At 34.6% G+C, this 19146-nt stretch overlaps 1 protein-coding gene across 3 annotated transcripts in view; it reads right to left on the bottom strand.

The window, feature by feature from the left end:
- Nucleotides 1–19146, bottom strand: part of USP34 (ubiquitin specific peptidase 34) — a 262229-nt gene that overhangs the window by 17878 nt on the left and 225205 nt on the right. For all 3 annotated transcript variants that reach the window (XM_035001475.1, XM_035001473.1, XM_035001474.1), the window contains 12 exons: nucleotides 18667–18752; nucleotides 17934–18102; nucleotides 17759–17833; nucleotides 16450–16601; nucleotides 12887–12935; nucleotides 12702–12806; nucleotides 12560–12604; nucleotides 11729–11833; nucleotides 10226–10373; nucleotides 4861–5495; nucleotides 2634–2791; nucleotides 1061–1139 (listed from right to left, as the gene is read on the bottom strand). In XM_035001475.1, the coding sequence (XP_034857366.1) occupies nucleotides 1061–1139; nucleotides 2634–2791; nucleotides 4861–5495; nucleotides 10226–10373; nucleotides 11729–11833; nucleotides 12560–12604; nucleotides 12702–12806; nucleotides 12887–12935; nucleotides 16450–16601; nucleotides 17759–17833; nucleotides 17934–18102; nucleotides 18667–18752 (1806 nt within the window). The remainder of the gene's footprint in view (nucleotides 1–1060; nucleotides 1140–2633; nucleotides 2792–4860; nucleotides 5496–10225; nucleotides 10374–11728; nucleotides 11834–12559; nucleotides 12605–12701; nucleotides 12807–12886; nucleotides 12936–16449; nucleotides 16602–17758; nucleotides 17834–17933; nucleotides 18103–18666; nucleotides 18753–19146) is intronic.

Genomic DNA, 19146 nt, shown 5'->3' with positions numbered 1-19146 from the left:
GAGCTCCAAAAGGAAGAATTCCTTTAATCATATTGGCTTGTTAAAATCTTTTAATTCAAAATCCTTAGTTTTTTTTCCTGCTTCATTCCACACAAAGGCTTTTTTCTAATCCTCTTGAATCAGTTCCCTAAAATCTATATACTAGCCGTAATTCAAAGTTCAAAATCCACAGTCTAGAATCGGTGGCAGTACATAATCTGAACAATGTACTTGTAACCTGTAAGCTGTGAGGCTAGGAACCATGTCTGTCTTATTCACTGCTGTATCCCCAGTGCTAGCTAGCTAGTAGACACTCAAACATCTGTTGAGCGAAACAATGAATTTCTCACTACTTTTCACATACTTTTTGTTCTAGCCAAACAGAAATACTTGGCATTTTTCAAATACGACAATACTCTCTTGCCTCTGCTGACCAAGTCATTTATCTAAATGCTCTCTTGCTTATCTTTACAAGTTCAAATTCTTCAAAGTACGGTTTCAAACATGTTGTATTCCTCTACTATAATATCATTAACTGAAGAAAACTATCCTACCTCTTACTTCTTCTGATGGTTCTTTTGGCATATACTCTTTTGTCTTCTCTCCTTTATTAGACTAAGAGGTAAAATGCACCTCTATGGCTTTAAAATCATCTCACAGTTTGTGGATGTTCACCTGTAACAGACTCAATGGCTTCCTCTCATGATGCTAATCTCACTTTCTTAACTATCAAATAAGTCCGCTCTTGAGAAATTATGTGTCAGTGATTACATCATATGAATTTCATCTGTTTCTACCCTTACACATGGAATGAATAAAACCAGTCTATTTCCAGTGGTTGTTCTAAATACAAAAGAAGAAGAGAAGTATGGAATTACTATGGACAAAGAAAACAGCAACCTAAAAACTGTGACCTAATCATTCTTGGAATATAGATTAGCATTTACTGATCTATATAATGAAAATCCAGACACCTGTAAAACAGTGTAGCATAAACTCTAAATATCTACACACACACAAAAAGCCTTGGTGAGAACATTAATATGAGCTATATCTATAGTAAAATGAAATAAATATTTACCTCAGTCATCAGGATCAAACCTCGATTAAATACAACAAGAAGTCTATCTTCATCAGATTCTAACAGTATTCTGAAGGCACTAGAAGAATACAAAAAATCCAGGTTGAGAACTCTGAATGAGAATGGAAAACTTAGGTGAAAAAAATAGAAGAAAACTGTAATTGAGGCTCTTTTCCACCTATAGGAGAGGGACTGCTATTATCTGTTTCCTAGTAATGTAATAAAAGGAGTTAGTATTAAGAAATCCTCTAAGTAACATGGAGAAAAGTTATGTCTGCTAGTGTCTAGTCAACAATTCAATAGTGGAAGAGAGGTATCATAGGAATATTTTTAAAGTTTCTGTATAAACAATGCTTATTTTCATAATGGGTTTATCTTCTAGATTATGTTAAGCTTTGGATCATAATAAAATACACTTATACTATCCAAGCACTTGTCAGCTGGTTCTTGGGAAGAAAGAGAAACACGAGGGGAAACACATTAAATACATTTTGGTCTTGAAAATAATTTATGTGATAATTATCAAAAGTAGTTGTATTGCTCTTGTTATTAGACTTAATTTCATTATTAGGTACTGGAAACCACTGCTATATTAGTACAACTGGAATCTTTCTACTTCAGTTAGACGTTGTCTTTCCTTTTTTTAAAAAAGAATTAAGAAAGCTCAAAGTCTTTTTTTTTTAGAATAAGCTTTAAGTAGTAAACCTTGGAAACAATGTATTCAAAATTAATGCCAAAATTTTAAAAGAATTCCTTTGGAGTCCTGGCAAAAGCATAGTTAATTCATTTTGTGTACTAATAAAGATTCAAATTTGAAAGTTTTCTGAAGAAGATAACCTGAAATAATCTTATCTTGGGTTAAGCATAAAATACTATTATTTTCAAGGAAGTACTGCCAAAAAATGTGTGCCTAATAAAGGACATTACCTGCAAGTCTTAGATGTAATATATAGAAGCACTTTAAGAAATTAACCTGGCCTTTATTTCCACAGTTAAAGGGAACTATGTGTGATTTGTTGTAGAGTTCCTTTATAGCCATTCAATAACTTCTGTAGCTCTGAACAATTATAAAGATGATGTTTTGTTATTCTGGCTAATTCCTACAGTTAAAAAAGACAGGTAAATCTGGGCTAAATAGAATGAAAAACATATTAATAGTAACTCTCATCCAAAGATGGAGAAAGCTGTTCCTGGAGGCCTCTAGAACTGAACTGTCCAAGCGTAAGACAGGATGAATCACGAGAGAGAGGAGGATTCAAGCCTTAGATGTAAGACTGTACATTAAGATTCCTTCCAACCCTGATTCTATGATACTGATAAAACACATATAAACAATCCAAAACCAAACCCTGAAAACAAAAGCTGTTCAAAAGTAGCTTGTTAATTTTTAAAAGATAAATCCTTCCAAGGTGACTCAATGCAAAAATGCTTCCCTAATCACCTTAAAGAACTGGTAAACTTTCAGTTATAAATAATTTAACTATAACTCTTTTAAGTGTCAAAAGGATGGTCCCCATTCCCTCACCTGGAAAAACAAAACAAATTAAAAAAACACCAGAAAACATCTTTTTACCTTATTAAAGTAGTCCAGCAGGAGCGGCCATCTAAGCAACGTAAGTAACAACTTATGGTTGTTTTCTTAAACTGTTTAATATCTTCTAATTCTTCTTCTCTCATATCTGGTCTTTGAGCTATAAACAGCTGCATCAGGTTAAATAGTTCTTCTACTGCCTAAAAAGGGCAAATAAGCATCATGGTGATCTTTTAACCCTCCAACATTTTAGAATGTTTGCTTCTCATTTTTGAATGTTATGCCCACTAGCCGGCTCTTAAAATTATACAAATGATATTCGATTATACTACCATTCAAGAATAGTTACAAAATTAGCAATAGATTCTATTTTAAAAATTTAATATATTATTCACTAAAAGTAAATAATCAAATTTTCAGGAAGACTCATTTTTAGGGTTCATTTTTAGTCTTAATACTATTTATTAAAGCACTAGCCTTGTAACTTCAAATGGGTGTCCAGATATGCTACACCAATCCTTTGCCCTGTTTAATGAGAAATCACTTCCTCCTCACAAAATTTTACAGCCCTCATTTACATTTGAATTAATACCGTTTCTGAGAAAACCCTTTGTGCCAACATTTGGAATGCTCTTTCTGGACTGATGAATGGTTAGTTCAAGTTATCTGATGGATGAAACATGGGAACTAATATTTAAGTAAAATCGCTAACTGTGGGTTTATAAACTCATTTAGCATGGGCATGTGGGCATACTTATCAATGAACTGAAAACCCCCAACTCTGTGATTTTCATGGCAAAAATTGATTTAAGCACCATTTTCATGAAAATCTCCAATAGTTAAGCTCAACAATAAAAGATGTTATATTTTATTGATATCAGGAAACATTATCAGATAAATATTCTAACTCCCCCAACATTCACCAAAAGTATACCATGGACATCATGTTTAGTAACTAAGTCAAATATTATTTATGTGAATGTGATAAAGAAAATCCACTGAATCTTGAAAAATCTTGATAAATCCTGACTCCTTCGAGGTCAGGCAGACTCTCACATTTGTTTCCTTCTGTCTTATAGCCTTGGCTTTGAACATCTTTTGGTACTTAATATACTCATTTTCTTTCCTCTATTCTAGGCATTCTAAATTTCCTGGCTGGAAATTAGGTTATTCTTTCTGGGAGAGAACAATTTACTACATTGTATCTGAAGGAAAGGTCCTTTCTTTTCTTAAGATTTATTTATTTGACAGAAAGAGAGCACACAGGCAGGGGGAGCAGGAGAAGCAGGCTCCCTGCTGAGCAGGGAGCTTGATGCGGGACTCGAGCCCAGGACCCTGAGATCATGACCTGAGCTGAAGGCAGACGCTTAACCGAGACTGAGCTACCCAGGTGCCCTGGAAAGGTCCTTTCTTCAACAGGAAAAAAGTACTGTACACAATTCAAGGATACCAATAATTAAAATATTCTTCATCATGTTCATCTGATTAACTCTTAATGTTGGATGTCTTGAAAAAGCTCCACTCCCACCATCTCCCATTTAGCCAAAAACTTCTCACACAAGCAGTTTGTAGCCTCTAGGTTAAAATAGTTCTGCACTCTCTTCCCAACCCCTTTCCTAGATTTATATTCTCTTGGTGTAATCTTCAGTTTACAACAGAGAGTTAAGAAGCAACAGTGAAAAGAAATATCCAGGAATGACAGCCATAAACGAAGGGAGAAAGTTTTAATATGAAACCTACAAATAGTCTGCAGAAAAAAAGGAATCAGATTTAGACCGCATATATTTGTATCCTGATAGACCCCTTATCCATTTCATTCACCTGAATGTAGTGTGAGGAAAAAAACACTAGGGAATACTATAGCTAAGATAAAAATATTTTCTAGCTCACAGCTTAGAATAGCATGTAGATCTTAACGATAAATATCTAAAGAGTAAATACTTCCCTAAAACTGTACCACAAAGCTGACTTTTTTCATTAGTTACATATAAAAGACATTTACAAAAACACAAATGAAAATAGCTAAGTTCAATTAGAGATAAAATTTCAACATCAACCTAAGAAAAATTACCCATATTACTTATCAATTTTATAGTAATATAGCATTTTATACATGTATTCAAGAAAACAAATACACATTAAGTCCTTAAGAAAGAACAGTTCAAGTTAGACTATACTTCCATATTTTGTTACCACTTCCCACAAGGGGGGAAAATATGTTATTTCCAATCAATCTGAAGATACAGATAGAATTATCAATTTTACTCACTCCAGGGTATTGGCTGGCATGCGGTGTAAGATTCTTAAAGGCCCATTGGATGTTCTGGTGAGAAGCAAGTTGTCGTGTGAATGCAGGAGACTGTTCACAGCAGAGCCTCAGAATGCCGTAGTAGGCTGGCAGCATCCCACGGTTAAAAAGCACCACATCCTGATCATCATGGTCAGCAAGGATGTAATTGAAGGCAATGTTCTTGGTTACCACTGGGTTCTGAACAATAAGGCGGATATTCTCTGGACAGTCAGCACACACATTGTACCAAAATGAAAGCAAAGCCTGTTTATTGTGATTTGTAGCTATTGCTGGCTCAGAAAGTTTAGGCTGGAATAGGTTCCACAAATCCATGAAATATGTGGAAAACATCAGCTTCTCAGTTTTAGAAATTAAACAGTAAGTCATAAAGCTAAAATAGGGCACTAGCTTTGTAGTGCCATGAACAGCAGCATCAACATAAAGTTTGGCTCTTGAGAGCAAACCAAGGAGCACGTTGTAGACCTGATGTAGGACTACTGTTGTGTCTGGACTGAGTGGAAGGTCACGGGTTGGGATGTGCAAAGACCTTGTTGACCGGAACATCTGGCGGAATGAATTGCTTGGTATAAGGGACACCAGAAGATAAGCTGCAGCTATAAAATGTAAAACAAAACTGTCAGATCCTTACAAGATATACAACAGACTGAAGAGCAGTCATTAAACACAAAGCCACTCTTCTCTTTAAAAATTAAAATGAATAAAAATTAAGGGACATGAACATTTCTTAATATCTTTCTGCCCTACCACTGGCCCCACAGAAAAATCTCAAGGAATAATGAAAACATTAGCCTTCCATTCTATCATTGTTATTTTTTAAGTGGCAACAATAATTGCATTAATAGAAACAGTTTTAAACTTCTCTGTTAGCTTTCCCCAGATGTAGAATTTTCCATTTATTTGATCATTTCATTTCTCCTTCGGAATTAATATGGTTTAACAGGAAGAACACAGCATTTGGAGCCAGAAGACCTAGCTAAGCCTGTTTGACGTGATCTAATCATTCAATGTGTTAGAATCTTTTCTTCTTCTTTACAAAATAAAGGTAAGTTATTTTGTAATAATTTAGAGATTAACAGTAAAATATAAAGTTATAAAGACAGAATGAGATCTTCTATTTTAAAGTTCATTGTAATGTATAAGATTTTATATATATATGCACCAATTACAGAACATTAACTGTGGAAAAATCTTTACAACTCTTCTAGGCTAAATTTGCATTTAAAAAATTTTTTCACTTGAGTATAGTTGACACACAATGTTATATTAGTCTCAGGTGTACAACATAGTGATTCAACTTCTCTACAGGTTATGCTGTGCTCACCACAGCGTAGCTACCATCTGTCACCACACAATACTATTACAGTATCATTGCCTGTATTCCCTATGCTGTATCTTTTATCCCCATGATTTATTCATTCCTTAACTGGAAGCTTCTAGGTTGACTCTGAACACAAATAAAGCATCCCTTCTTCAACATACCTGAAAAATGTTATTAAGCATACAAAAATATTATTTCATTTAATTCTCAAAATCATTCTGGAAATAGGTGATGTTACATTGGAAAATCTGAATCTTGGAGAAGCAAAGACCAAAGTCACACAAATAAAGAGGTGGAGCTCAGATTTAGCCCTGGGAAATGATGATGATGATGATGGTGGTGGTGGTGGTGACGACAATGGCAATAATGATAATGATCCAACAAGAATTGCTAACATTTATCAAATGTTTATACTATTTAACACCCTAACTTTGTTTAGGAGGCTCTACTTTTATTATCCCCACTTTCACTTGGACCAAAAACAGAAAGACTACACCCGTGTTACACATCTCGAAACCCAGATAGATTCAGGAGCTAATGCTCCTAAAAACAACCACCACAGAGCCTCCTCAAGGCCTCTAATGCCTTAGTTTAACTCTTTTCAATACACCTACTAATCTGTCTCCCACTATGCTACCTATAATTTGATAATTTCCAATGTTCTGTTAAAGCAAATAAAGTTAGGGTTTCTAAAATTAATTATAACCTAGTTTACAGATTTCAAATTAAACTTCATGCAGCACTCCATTTCTACATTATTTTTTTCACCTGTATGTTAGGCTCAATTTAGTATATGTTTCCAATACTAAAACTTGGCATGTAGGGGTCATCCTGACCAATCTTTGTATAAGCTGCTATTAAGAAAAGTAATATGTGATTAGAAAAAACTTATTCAAGTTATATACTTTTATCCCAGTATTTTATTAGGAAAAATTTTCTAACACAATGAAAGGTTTAAAACGCTCTACCAAAGACCCAATTAAATTCTACAATTACCGTTTAGTTTTGCTTTATTGTACACCAAACCTTCTATTTATTTAAGAGCTATCTGCTTCTAAATAAAAAGTAAGTTCTGCTTGGGAGAAATACACAACTTCTAGGAAGGTCAATATGGAAGAACAGACCATCTCACTAAAAACTGCCTTGCTGACTAAAGAATCCCTTTCATTTAGTTCTATACTATAGAGAACTTAGAACAAATCTACCTCTATTTCTATATGGCAACTGTTCAACTATTTAAGACACTTATGTCTCTATTTTTCTTTTTTTCTCTAAACATTCTAAGGCATTCCTTAAAATTTTGTAGGATTTAATAGTATTTCTCAGTAGTTTTTCTTCTATAGATGTTACTATAATTCTTACTGTTGTATTGATTCTATTCAAATATTTGGGTTGTTTTTTCAAGTTACATTATGTCAAAAGCACATTTTCATATTACTAGAGTCTAATTTTTAAATGATTCACTGTAATTATTTCCCAATGGAACATCCAGTTTTTAATTTTTCATAATCATAAATAATGCTATTTAAGAATCCATATATTAGATGACTTGCTTATACTGGATTCCTTGAGATAATATTACTGAATTTAAAAAAAGGCAAAGTATTTTGAAGGATCTCAGTACATATTACTAAACTGCCTTTCATAGGGTAATATTTACTTACAACTTCACTGCAATGTATGAGAATGCCATATCCTCAATACTGTCATCAATATTAGATGTAACAGCTGAAAAACTTTTTTTTTTTTTTGGCTCAGCATAGATTTTTTATTGTTTTATGGTCAGAAGTCAGGACATGAATGCCAATCAGCATACGTGTCAGCACTTACAAATAACCCATTATTATGGGGTTACATAAACTGGCAGGAAAAACAAGCCTGTAAGTACCAATGCCAATCCATCAGTACAAGGTGTTTTTCCCAAATAAGAACAGGCAGAACAGACACAGTTCCCATACACTCTTCTCCCCTTTTCTCCTATTATTAACAACTATTATTACTACATTTGTTTTAACTAAGGAAACAACAGACACATACTTTTAACTAAACTCCATACTTTTGATTTTATTAGTTTTGCCTTAATGTTTGTTTTTTATAAAGATATTATTTATTTGAGAGACAAAGAGACAGAGAGAGAGCATGAGTGGGGAGAGGGGCAGAGGGAGAGAGAGAAGCTGGCTCCCCACTGAGCAGGGAGCCTGACACGGGGGCTCAATCCCAGGACCCTGAGGTCATGACCCGAGCCAAAGGCAGACGCTTAACCGACTGAGCCACCCAGGCGCCCCATTAATGTTCTTTTATTTTGGCTCTAGGATCCCATCTAGGATATATTACATTTAATCATCATGTCTCCTTAAGCTCCTCTTGGCTGTGACAGTTTCTCAGACTCTCCTTGTGTTTGGAAAAGCCTGACAGTATAAAGGAGTACTTGGGTCAGGTATTTTTGAAGAATGTCCCTCAAATTGAGTCTGTCTGATGTTTATCACTTTTAGACTCAAATGATGGGTTTTGTAAGGAAGACCATACAGGTAAAGTGCTCTTTACATCATATTATATCCAGGGTATCAAGGGTACATGCTATCAACACACATCGGTGATGATATTAACCATAATCACCTAGCTGAGTTAATGTTTGTCAACTGCTTCACCTAAAATTACTTTACCCACAAACTGTAACAAACTTTTAAAACACAGAGAAAAAACTTGAGAGGTGCTGGAGGGAGGTGTGTGGGGGGGGCTTGGCTATGGGGGACGGGTATTAAGGAGGGCACTTGATATGATGAGCAATGGGTGTTTTACGTGATGCATCACTGAATCCTCCTGAAACCAACACTGCACTGTATATTAACTAGAATTTGAATAAAAACTTGAAAAAAAGAAAAGAAAAAGTTACATTCCCCATTCCCTACTCCCTGAAAGGAGGTTCAGTTCCACCTCCTTGGACAGTGGATGTACATAAATTATTTAGAATTCTTCTGTATAGGATATTTGTCTCTTCTCCATTTATTTATTTAATCATTTATTTATCAGTATGGACTCATAGGTATTTATTTTATACTTCGGGGTATAATCCAGCACTATATTGTTTATTTTTTTACTCTTATTGTTCCAGCGTTAGCCACTGGGAATTCCTTCAGGTTGGTTGTGTGTCCCTTTGACACAGCCCCATCATTTTGGTTTTTTGAGTACTTCTTTACTTTCTGGTCCTACAAGATGCTCCAGGCTCATCTTGTATTATTACCTGCCCAAGACCTAGAATCAGCCATTTCTTCAAAGAGCTACTATTTGTTTTATTGGAGAATGGTCTTTAGAAACATAGATCTGGGGGTATTTGATGTGCATGTTGCTACTGTAGTATCACTGATTCTATGCCCTTTCAGCAGACAGCTAGGAAAAATGATTTTAATGATGAAAGAAATTTAAAAAAATAACAACTTTGATTTTTGTTTCTTTGAATAAAAGAAATCAAAGGAGAACATACTCTATTTATTTACAAGCAATTTTCTAATCTGTAAAATACCTATTTTTCGTATTTGTCCATCTGTCTTCCAAGATCTTTATTTCCTTCCAGCCTGTGTAAAGGTGTTTATCATTTTAACTCCCATGATTTCATTGAATATTTTCTCTCAATTTGTTCTATGCCTTTTTATTACTTTCCTCTTAGCCTTAAAGTTACTTTTAAGATGGGATTTTCTGATCCTTTCCTCTCTTCACTTAATGCTGATCATGCTTTGTAATCTATCAAGCAAGGAAACAAGAACGGCGGTGGTGGTGATGTCACCCAAGACAGGACAGTTTCCTATCCTTAAAACACCCAAACCACGGTACATATTTGCAAAACACTGCCATTTCCAAATACTAATGTAACTTCGGCCTTTAAGAACAGTATCTCCAAAAGCCTTTGCACTGTACAACAATGGGCATTATTGTAATTGCGTTAAAAAACAAAACAAAAAAGTGAAACCTGTAACAACAAATGGTTTAAGTTCTGAATATTTGACTTACAAGTCCTGACTCTAGGATAATTATGAGCCAAAAGAAACCTCTCGACCCAGTTTTCCATGTTCTGTAGGACCCAGCTGTGTGCCAGTTTATTTCGGGGTGTCTGTACTGCCAACCAATCCAAACACTGAGAAGGATTGTATTCAATTACCTAAAAATGAAATGACAAGAACAGAATATAAAACCGATTGAGGAGTTACTTTTTTACTTACTTTTGGTAAATGCCATTGAACACTTAGCCAAGAGAGTTTTTTGAAAACTAGAACCTAAGAGAAGTTTCGCCCATGTTTTTCTACATTTTTATTTTTAAATAATTAATTTTTTAAGGTGGGGAAAGGCAAAAGGACTGGGAGAGAGAGAATCTTAAGCAGACTCCACGCTGAGTGCAGAGCCTGATGCGGGGCTCGATCCCACAGCCCTGAGATCATGACCTGAGCCGAAATCAAGAGTTGGATGCTTAACCAACTGAGCCACCCAGGTGCTCCTCTCCATTTTTAAAACTACATTTATCAACAGGATATATTCAGAAATATCTGTCATTAGTTAACAAAATAAAATTAAAATAACCAAGGACTTTAACATAGAACCAATAGTGCTTCTAGGGGCGCCTGGGTGGCTCAGTCGTTAAGCATCTGCCTTCGGCTCAGGTCATGATCCCAGAGTCCTGGGATAGAGCCCTGCATCGGGTTCCCTGCTCCACTCTTCTCCCTCTCTCATTCCCCCTGCTTGTGTTCCCTCTCTCGCTGTCTCTGTCAAATAAATAAATAAAATCTTAAAAAAAAAAAAAAGTGCTTCTAATTCTCTGAAGTTTCTCATCTTTATTTTTCTTACTGTGTGCGCAATCTATTATTGCACAAGAATAAAATGTACTAACTGCACGCTGGGGAGATTTTTTTCATGGGATAAAGAAATCTTAGGAATCTAGATTTGGCTTTCAGGCCAGTTCCATTCCCACTCATTTATGTATTGTCTAGATGGTTTTAGGCTAAAACAGCAGTTAAGTGGTTGCAAAGGTATCACAGGGCCCACAAAACCTAAAATGTTTGCTAACTGACCAGCTGGAGAAAAAGTTTGCTGACCCCTGGTCTAGCAGGTTTTCCTACCACTCACTAAAGAGAAACTCTATGACCCCAGCAGTTACTCTGAAGGAAAGGACGTGGTTGGTACTTCCTGTACCATTTCTGTCAACTGCTGAAAACACTTAGCTTGTATTTCTAAGATTCTATCACTCTTTTCTGAGGGGAAGGGAATGAAAACCCTCGACTGGCCAAAGATTTTTTTATGACTCTACAACAGTGTTTAAACTTGTCCTGAAAGACAAGAATTCTTTCTCCTCCCCAAGCCTCCCAACTAAAGCAAGTCTTCTTCCCTGACTTGTGTCCTACTAAAACTTTCATTTTGGATTACCCAAGTCAGAAGAAACTGGTACTTAAACTGGTAATGACTTTATTAGAAAAATAAAATTCTCAGAAGAAGAAATACTGAAACACCTACTGCAAGACTTACCTCCCATATCCTCTGTAGAATGTAAGATGCAAAGGGAGGCATTCCTGGAGGTCCACCAGCAAACTCCATTAGCATAGTCAACAATTTAAAGAAAGGATTGGCTGCCTGTAAGACACATACATAACTGCGTATTTAAATGTACTTGAACCCACCTGTTTTAGAAGAAAAGAAACATGTAAAACTCTTCTACACATCACATTTAAATCTGTGTTAGGTTAGCAGATCTCAGGACTCCTGCATATAAACTTGAACTATAACTTGGGATAAAAAGTCAATAGCACAGGCACCACATGTAACAGAAAACATGTATTTTTCTGGGTATCAGTTTGAAAAAACCAATCAAAACTTTTATTAATGAGACAACCTTATTCATAGAATAATTTAGGTTAAAAGTTTCTTGAGCATCCCTTGATCTCTAAGGTGTAGTTTACATTAATATTTGACAAAGTATCATGTAGCTAAGCTATAACATTACCATTTTACAAAAATACATTTGTATAATATTGTATTATATTTCCACATTTTTTTCATCTGGTTAGTCTACTTTTTTCTTGAACACAGTTATGATATATGCTTCAAATCAACTTTAAAGTTTAGTATCTATGTGGCACTCCAATATGTTGAACTTATATGTAAATTTGTATTTAATTGGGAAAATTACATTTATGATAGTAAGATATAAAGGAGTAATTCAGCTTATTTAAGTTACATACTAAAAATTAAGCTGTGTCATGGGAGAAACCTTGATATATTTTTTTCAAGAACAATTAGAAAGGTTTATTTGAAAGCGCTAGTAGTCTTAAAAACATGAATTAACTAATGTGTACATACCTCAGGAGTCAACTTTGCTATTGATGTGAAAAGCATAGACACAATCTAAAACAAAACAAAACAAAACAAAACAAAAAAGAGGATTTCAGGACATTGTTTTAAAAATTACCAAAAAGCTTTAAGACTGTTTCTCAGCACTTACATGTTCTGCTAGTCGATTATTGTATCGACAGAGGCTGAAAATCAGATTACAAGTTTGTCTTATATTGATGCCATCACGAATATGTTGAAATAAGAAGGGGAATCCCTGTTAAAAGTAAAAGTTGTTCATTTAAGAACCATTATTATTTGTGAGATGATCAAATCCTCTAATATACAAAGTATTACCTTTCCTCCTGTTAATGCTGCCATGTCAGTCTGTGATAATGTCAAATGCCTGAAAGGAAACATCAGTGGAAATAAGTTTTTCTTCCCTCTGTGCTACTTTATAGCTATTTGCATCATGACATGCATCAAAATTGTCAATCCAATTACAACTGTACCAAGCCACCAACACAGAAAAATGATTTTTGAACTTTCTGCGGGCTAACCTTACTTGCTAGATACGTATCTTTTAGACAATTTTTCAAGATTCCAGAATTGATATATGGAAGCCCAAACCTGCTTTAGTTCCCATTTAATTAACTCAATATTTTTGTGTATTATAAACAATAGGATGGGTCTGAGTTTTATTGTTTTTTTGTGACATGAGACCCTTCAAAACAAAATGAACTTCCAATACTAAAGAGCTTCAGTTACCAGTTTACAATTTCTACATATTTCTTTACTATAGAAAATTTCAGATACATACAAAAATAACAAGATAATGGAAGTATCCCATTATTCAGCTTCAAATTACTAATTCATGATCAGTCTTGTTTCATTCGTACTTCCCACTCACTCAATGTGGACAGTTCTGAAGCAGTTCCAGGTATTTTATCATTTAATCCAAAAATCTCAGTATTTATTTCTAACAGATAAATTAAAAAAACATAACCACACTACCATTATTCACACTTCAAATAAAACCACAACTCCTTACTATCAAATAATATCCAGTGTATGATTACCTCAAGTGTCTAAAAAAATTTTTAATAATTTGTTGGCTCATGATCCAAATAAAGTCCTCTGTTGCAAGTGGTTGAAATGTCTTTTAAATATCTTACAGACTACTGGTTTCCCCTCCAATTTTGTTTTTATCTTGCAATTTATGAGTTGAAGAAAGTAGGTGGTTTATCCTGAAGCATTTCCCACATTTCCGTTTTGCTGATTGTATCCTTGTGGTGTTGCTTTAACCTGTTCCTTTGTCCTTGTATTTCCTATAAACTGGTAGTTTAGATCTAGAGACTTGATCATATCTAGGTTTGATCTTCTTAATCAAGCATGCTTTACTGGTGGTGGTATTGACTTTCTTCAGGAGGCACACAATGAAAGGTTGTCTTTTTGTAATATTTCCAGTCAATGATGATCATCTCCTAGAACCATTACTTCATTTGGGGTACAAAATACAGATACTCTAATTTCAGCATTACTGCTTGTTCATTAGCTCATACACCTCCAAGATGGAGAGCTTCCTCTCATGTACCATTTGGTTGCCATGAGGTATAATTCTTGCTGTTAAGATGAATGCTTGTTATCATTCCTTTATTAATAAGTTTCCAGAATTATGATCTGGTTTCCTAATATACTCCAAAGGATACCAGTAAGTAGTTTGTTTGTTTGTTTTTAGGTACCATTACAAACTCATGGATTTAAATATCTGTGATGTATTTTAGTCCTCTTACTATTACTGATGCTCAGGTTGTCCAATCTATGACCAGTAGGAATATTCATAAATTGGTTCTTGCCCTTTTAACATAATCTCAGTAGTCTTTGATAGCCTCTGCTTTCCAAAATGATGAAGTGCTCTAGGCTTCCCATTCATTTCTTGCCCAAGACCTGGAATTGGCCATTTTTTTCAAGGAACCCCCATTTTCTTCCATAAGAAATGATATCTAGGGACTACAATCTAGATGCCAGTGGCATTCACTCATTCTGAGTTGGGCAGGATTTCTAAGCCTTTTCAGAAAATGGAAGTAGAGAAAACATTTTTTGTTTGCTTAAGACAAAATACACCATAGACTCTACTGCTATTTCCAAATTCAAATTTAGTTTTAAAGAACTTACATAAAAAACCTACAATTTTATATTTGTACTTTTTTCTATCTTTTTCTGAAAATCTTGGTTTCTAATGACATTAACAGTTAACTAATATTTGCTTTATTCTATGATATATGCTAGTTTCAGGATATTAATCACAATTACACTATGAACAATATACTTAGTAGAACAGTTTAGGATAATTTTACAATTCTTTTTGTCCTTCATGTACAACTAGGAATTTATAGTTAAATTATGTATTCTAAAGTCATTTTAGTGAATTCCTTTCCAGGCTATGCCACCAGGTCAGTATATAATTCATTTATTTCAGTCTGCTTTTGATTTTTAGGGATTGCATTTTATTAACTTATCATTATATAAAACATATACATGATTACAAGTTAAATCTAAAAAACAAAAACAATGTATATTCAAAGTCAAGTTTTCATTCTTCTCCTTTCCAGCAGTCTGTTTTTCCCTCCCCCAACCACAAGAAAACTTTTTTTTTTAAGTTTTTGATTTAGTCTTCAATTTAAAAAAATACAGTAAATTCTTGCTATTTGTAGTACTTATGTTCTATAAAATGCTGTAAACACCGAATTAATGATTACTGAATCATTGCTCATAAGAGAAATACAGCGTTAGGTTCTTGTGAGCCTCTGGTCACATTCTCTTCAACCAATCAATAGATTACCTTGTTTTGTGTGTGTTTCTGTTTAAAGATACCTTATTTAATATATATTGTTCATTCATTAGCACTGAAGTCACAGCAAATACTATTAACTCATACCTGAATGAAGCTTATCTAATGTGCTTTTTCTTGTTAAGGCACATTATGGCCTTCTTGAGCTCAGATCTCTATAGATAGCACTCAGCACTATACTTGGGGGCAATTTTAAACACCAAGTCACCAACAAAAAGCACGAACGTGAAAAACATGGCATAAACGATGAAAAGGACATTTGTTTACAATATGAGAAGTGAAACAAGAAGTCAGAGTCACCCTGTTTGACCTTGGCTGGGAAGGAAGGTATGTGTCAGGTAACTCAAATTTTTTGCCACTCTGCATATGGACACCTGCAGTCCACAAATGACGGTAAAAGAGCCATAGTACTGATTTGGGGATTGCAATAAATCCCAGCAAGTAAGCAAATTTGCAAACAGTAGATCCATAATGAGGAATAATGAAAACTAAGTATATATGCTCTCAATCTCTACACCCCCCCACCGCCCTAACCTCCCCTTGCTCAAAAGGTACCATACTATACACACTTTTATCCAACCTGCTTTTTTTACTTGGTAATATTTATCCTAAAGCTCTCTCCATGGAAGTACAGATACATTCCATACTTCTTTTTTTGAGCAATAGAGTATTCTATTGAGTGGATGCCTGCTTTTTTCAATTAATCCCCTCTTTTTAAATATTTCCAGTCTTTTACTATTATAAACTAAATGCTTCAATAAATATCCTTACATATACATCTTTCTGTGTTTGGGGAACAGATTTCTAGAAATAGCGTTGCCAGGTTAAAGGATGAATGCACATATAATTTTGCTAAATATTTTACTGTATATTTCTTCAACGTATATTTCTAACATGACTCAGAGGTACAAAGTCATCTGATACAAAGGACTGAAGTATTTATGCCACAAGAGTTGTAAATAGTGGTATTATTTAAAAGGAATATGTAACAAAAGTCAGTGTAAAACAATTTGGTAAAAGGAGTAAAATCAAACATGCTTTAACCATTTTGAATGTTGAAACATTTCACCTTTCTGAGCGAGACTGTTCAACCAACAGAGCAACTAAAGCTATCATTTTTTCCAGGGCAGCCGGCCTGTATTTTTCTTCTGCCAGAGAAAGAATATCTTCTTCCTCCTCCTCTTCTTCCCCCTCTTCCTCTGACAACACTTCAACTTGAGGCTAGAACAAAATGTTAAAACTAATACAGTAAAACTGAATTATCTTGAGACAAAGTAACTTGACTGTTTTATAGAACTACCCAGGGTAGATGGTGGCAGGAGCATATATCATAAAGAAGCACTCAAAGGCCTAACCCTGACTTTTAAAGTTAAACAACATTCAGGGTAATTTTAGACATAGCAGGCAGAACTGTAAAGAACAATGAGTCTCAATACTGTAACTATTTACACCTCACTTACAGGGATAAATCTTTTAATAATTTCTTTCTTCTTATAGGCAAGCCCTTTGGAAGATAAATCAGGATTAAATTTTATCTGAGTATGATAAAACAGTATTTTCTATTTAATAAAAATGCCAGTTACAAAAATTAAAGAATCCTTAATTTCCAGTGTTCAGATAATCCAAACAGCAAGTCTTCCAAAGACTTCCATTGCTTTGAAATTCAAGAGACTGAAATGATTTTATGATGTAACAAAGCAAAAGAAAAGCAGTCTAAAGAGGTAGCCATATAGGCAGGAATGAGACATTAAAAGTGCATATTCGGAGAAGCATTACAGTGTAACGGTTAACAGCTTAGCTCAGGAATCTGACCAAAGATCAAAACCCAACTCACTGTGATCTAAAACAAGTTAACTTCTTTATGCCTCAAGTTCCTGATCTGTAAAATGGAGGTAACAATAGTACTTACATCTTAAGGTTGCAATAGGGTTAAATAAGATAGTATAAATGGAGCATAAGCCAATGTGGTCATTATAGACAACACAAAGTTCATGTTATGCTTTAATATTATGAATAGACCAAGCTACTTAAATTTTTGGAAGACTCTGAGAAACTCAAAAGCAAGGGTTTAAAAATATGGCCAACAAAAATGTTCACTGAAACAACATGCTACTGATATGACCCCTAAGTAGATGGTGGCCATTTTGCCTAAATTCGTTTGCTTTGTTCCAGGGCCTTGCCAGTGATATTTATATCATTTGATTATTTCTTCTCTTGCTATACCCATTAAAAATACCAACCAAACTCAGACCCTTAAAATTATCCAATCTCAGGGCTAGAAGGGACTTCAAAGCATTCTAATATCTAATGACCTTCCATGATACAAACTTGAAAACATGGCCCCCTAAATCCCCAATATGAGAAAGAACTGTACTTACATTTTCAGGCCCTTTGGTTCCCATGTAAAAATGTACCATTGTAGATATGGCTTGCAATGAAAGCAAAAACTGGCTCTAAAAATAAAAACATTGATTTAAAAATACAAAATAAAAACAAGTTTTAAATACTGAAAATAGGTACATAATCCCAGAAATAAACAAGATACAGCCTTACCTCTTCTTCACCCATTTTGGCAAATTCATAAAGGAAGGCAAAATACTCTGTAAGATGTTTACTGTGAGGTTTTACACCATGTTCCATAATTAATAACAGAGTTCTCACAAATCGAGTGACACATGAACGACCACCAATATCTTCTACTGAGGCATCCATATCATCCGACCTGAAGACACAATTTAATGTATCTTAGAGATAGTATAAAGTCTGGGGATAGATATTCTGGGAGGAGAAATATTTTTAAAAACCTAAATTTAGCTCTTTCATCTTTGTAATAGTGAATACCAACTGCAATAAGTAGGTGGATTCCAATTATGGTGTCTGGCTAAATCAATCCAAACAAAAAGACTAAGTCATGAAGTTATTTGTAGAGGATTTTGAAGATGTACTTAATTAAAAATAAAACAATACTATTTTCTCTTCTTGACTTGTATTATTACAGATTTTTAAATAAAAGAACCTAAATATATATATATTTTTAAGTTTATTTATTTGAGAGCGAGCACGAGTGGGGCAGGAGGGCAGAGGGTGAGGGAGAAGCAGACTCCCCGCTGAGCAAGGAGCCTGACGCAGGGCTTGATCCCAGGACCTTGGGATCATGACCTGAGTGGAAGGCAGCTGCTTAACCAAGCCACCCAGGTGCCCTGAACCTAAATATTTCAATGTGGGTATCTGAAATACTCTAGGCAGCTCATTAAAAAGCTTAAAATGCTCAAAAGTTATTTCTTACCCATCTTCCATTCCTGGCTGTAGATAAAGATGAGCATGCACAGGTCTGAGTCTCTGAATCACATGGATACATAAACGCTGAAACATCTGTAAATGAAAAGTTATAACAACCTAAGAGCCTGAACAAAGGTAACAAAGATACTGAAAAATTAACATATTTCAAAATTCTCTGCCACCCATTTCACAGATTATGTTTTGCCAGAAATCAATGACTTGGAGAAGGAAATAGGATTTAAGTTTATCTGAAAGAAACATGGATTAAAAAGGGTTGGGGATTCTCTAAGTAAGATACACAAATGGCCAGTAAGCAAATGAAAGATGTTCACCATCATTAGTTATTAGGGAAATGCAAACCAAAACCACAATGACATACTACTTCACATTCATTAGCATAGCTAAAATCAAAAACACAGTAACAAATGCTAACGAAGATGTAGTGAAAATAGGAACCCTCATAGATTGCTGGTGAGGATGTAAACTG

Source organism: Mirounga leonina, unplaced genomic scaffold (assembly GCF_011800145.1).
Source record: "Mirounga leonina isolate KUSES-001 unplaced genomic scaffold, KU_Mleo_1.0 Mir_125, whole genome shotgun sequence".
In the NCBI taxonomy this organism is placed as follows: domain Eukaryota; kingdom Metazoa; phylum Chordata; class Mammalia; order Carnivora; family Phocidae; genus Mirounga; species Mirounga leonina.
The sequence above is the reverse complement of the archived record's forward strand: the minus strand, read 5'-3'. Positions and strand labels throughout refer to the sequence as shown.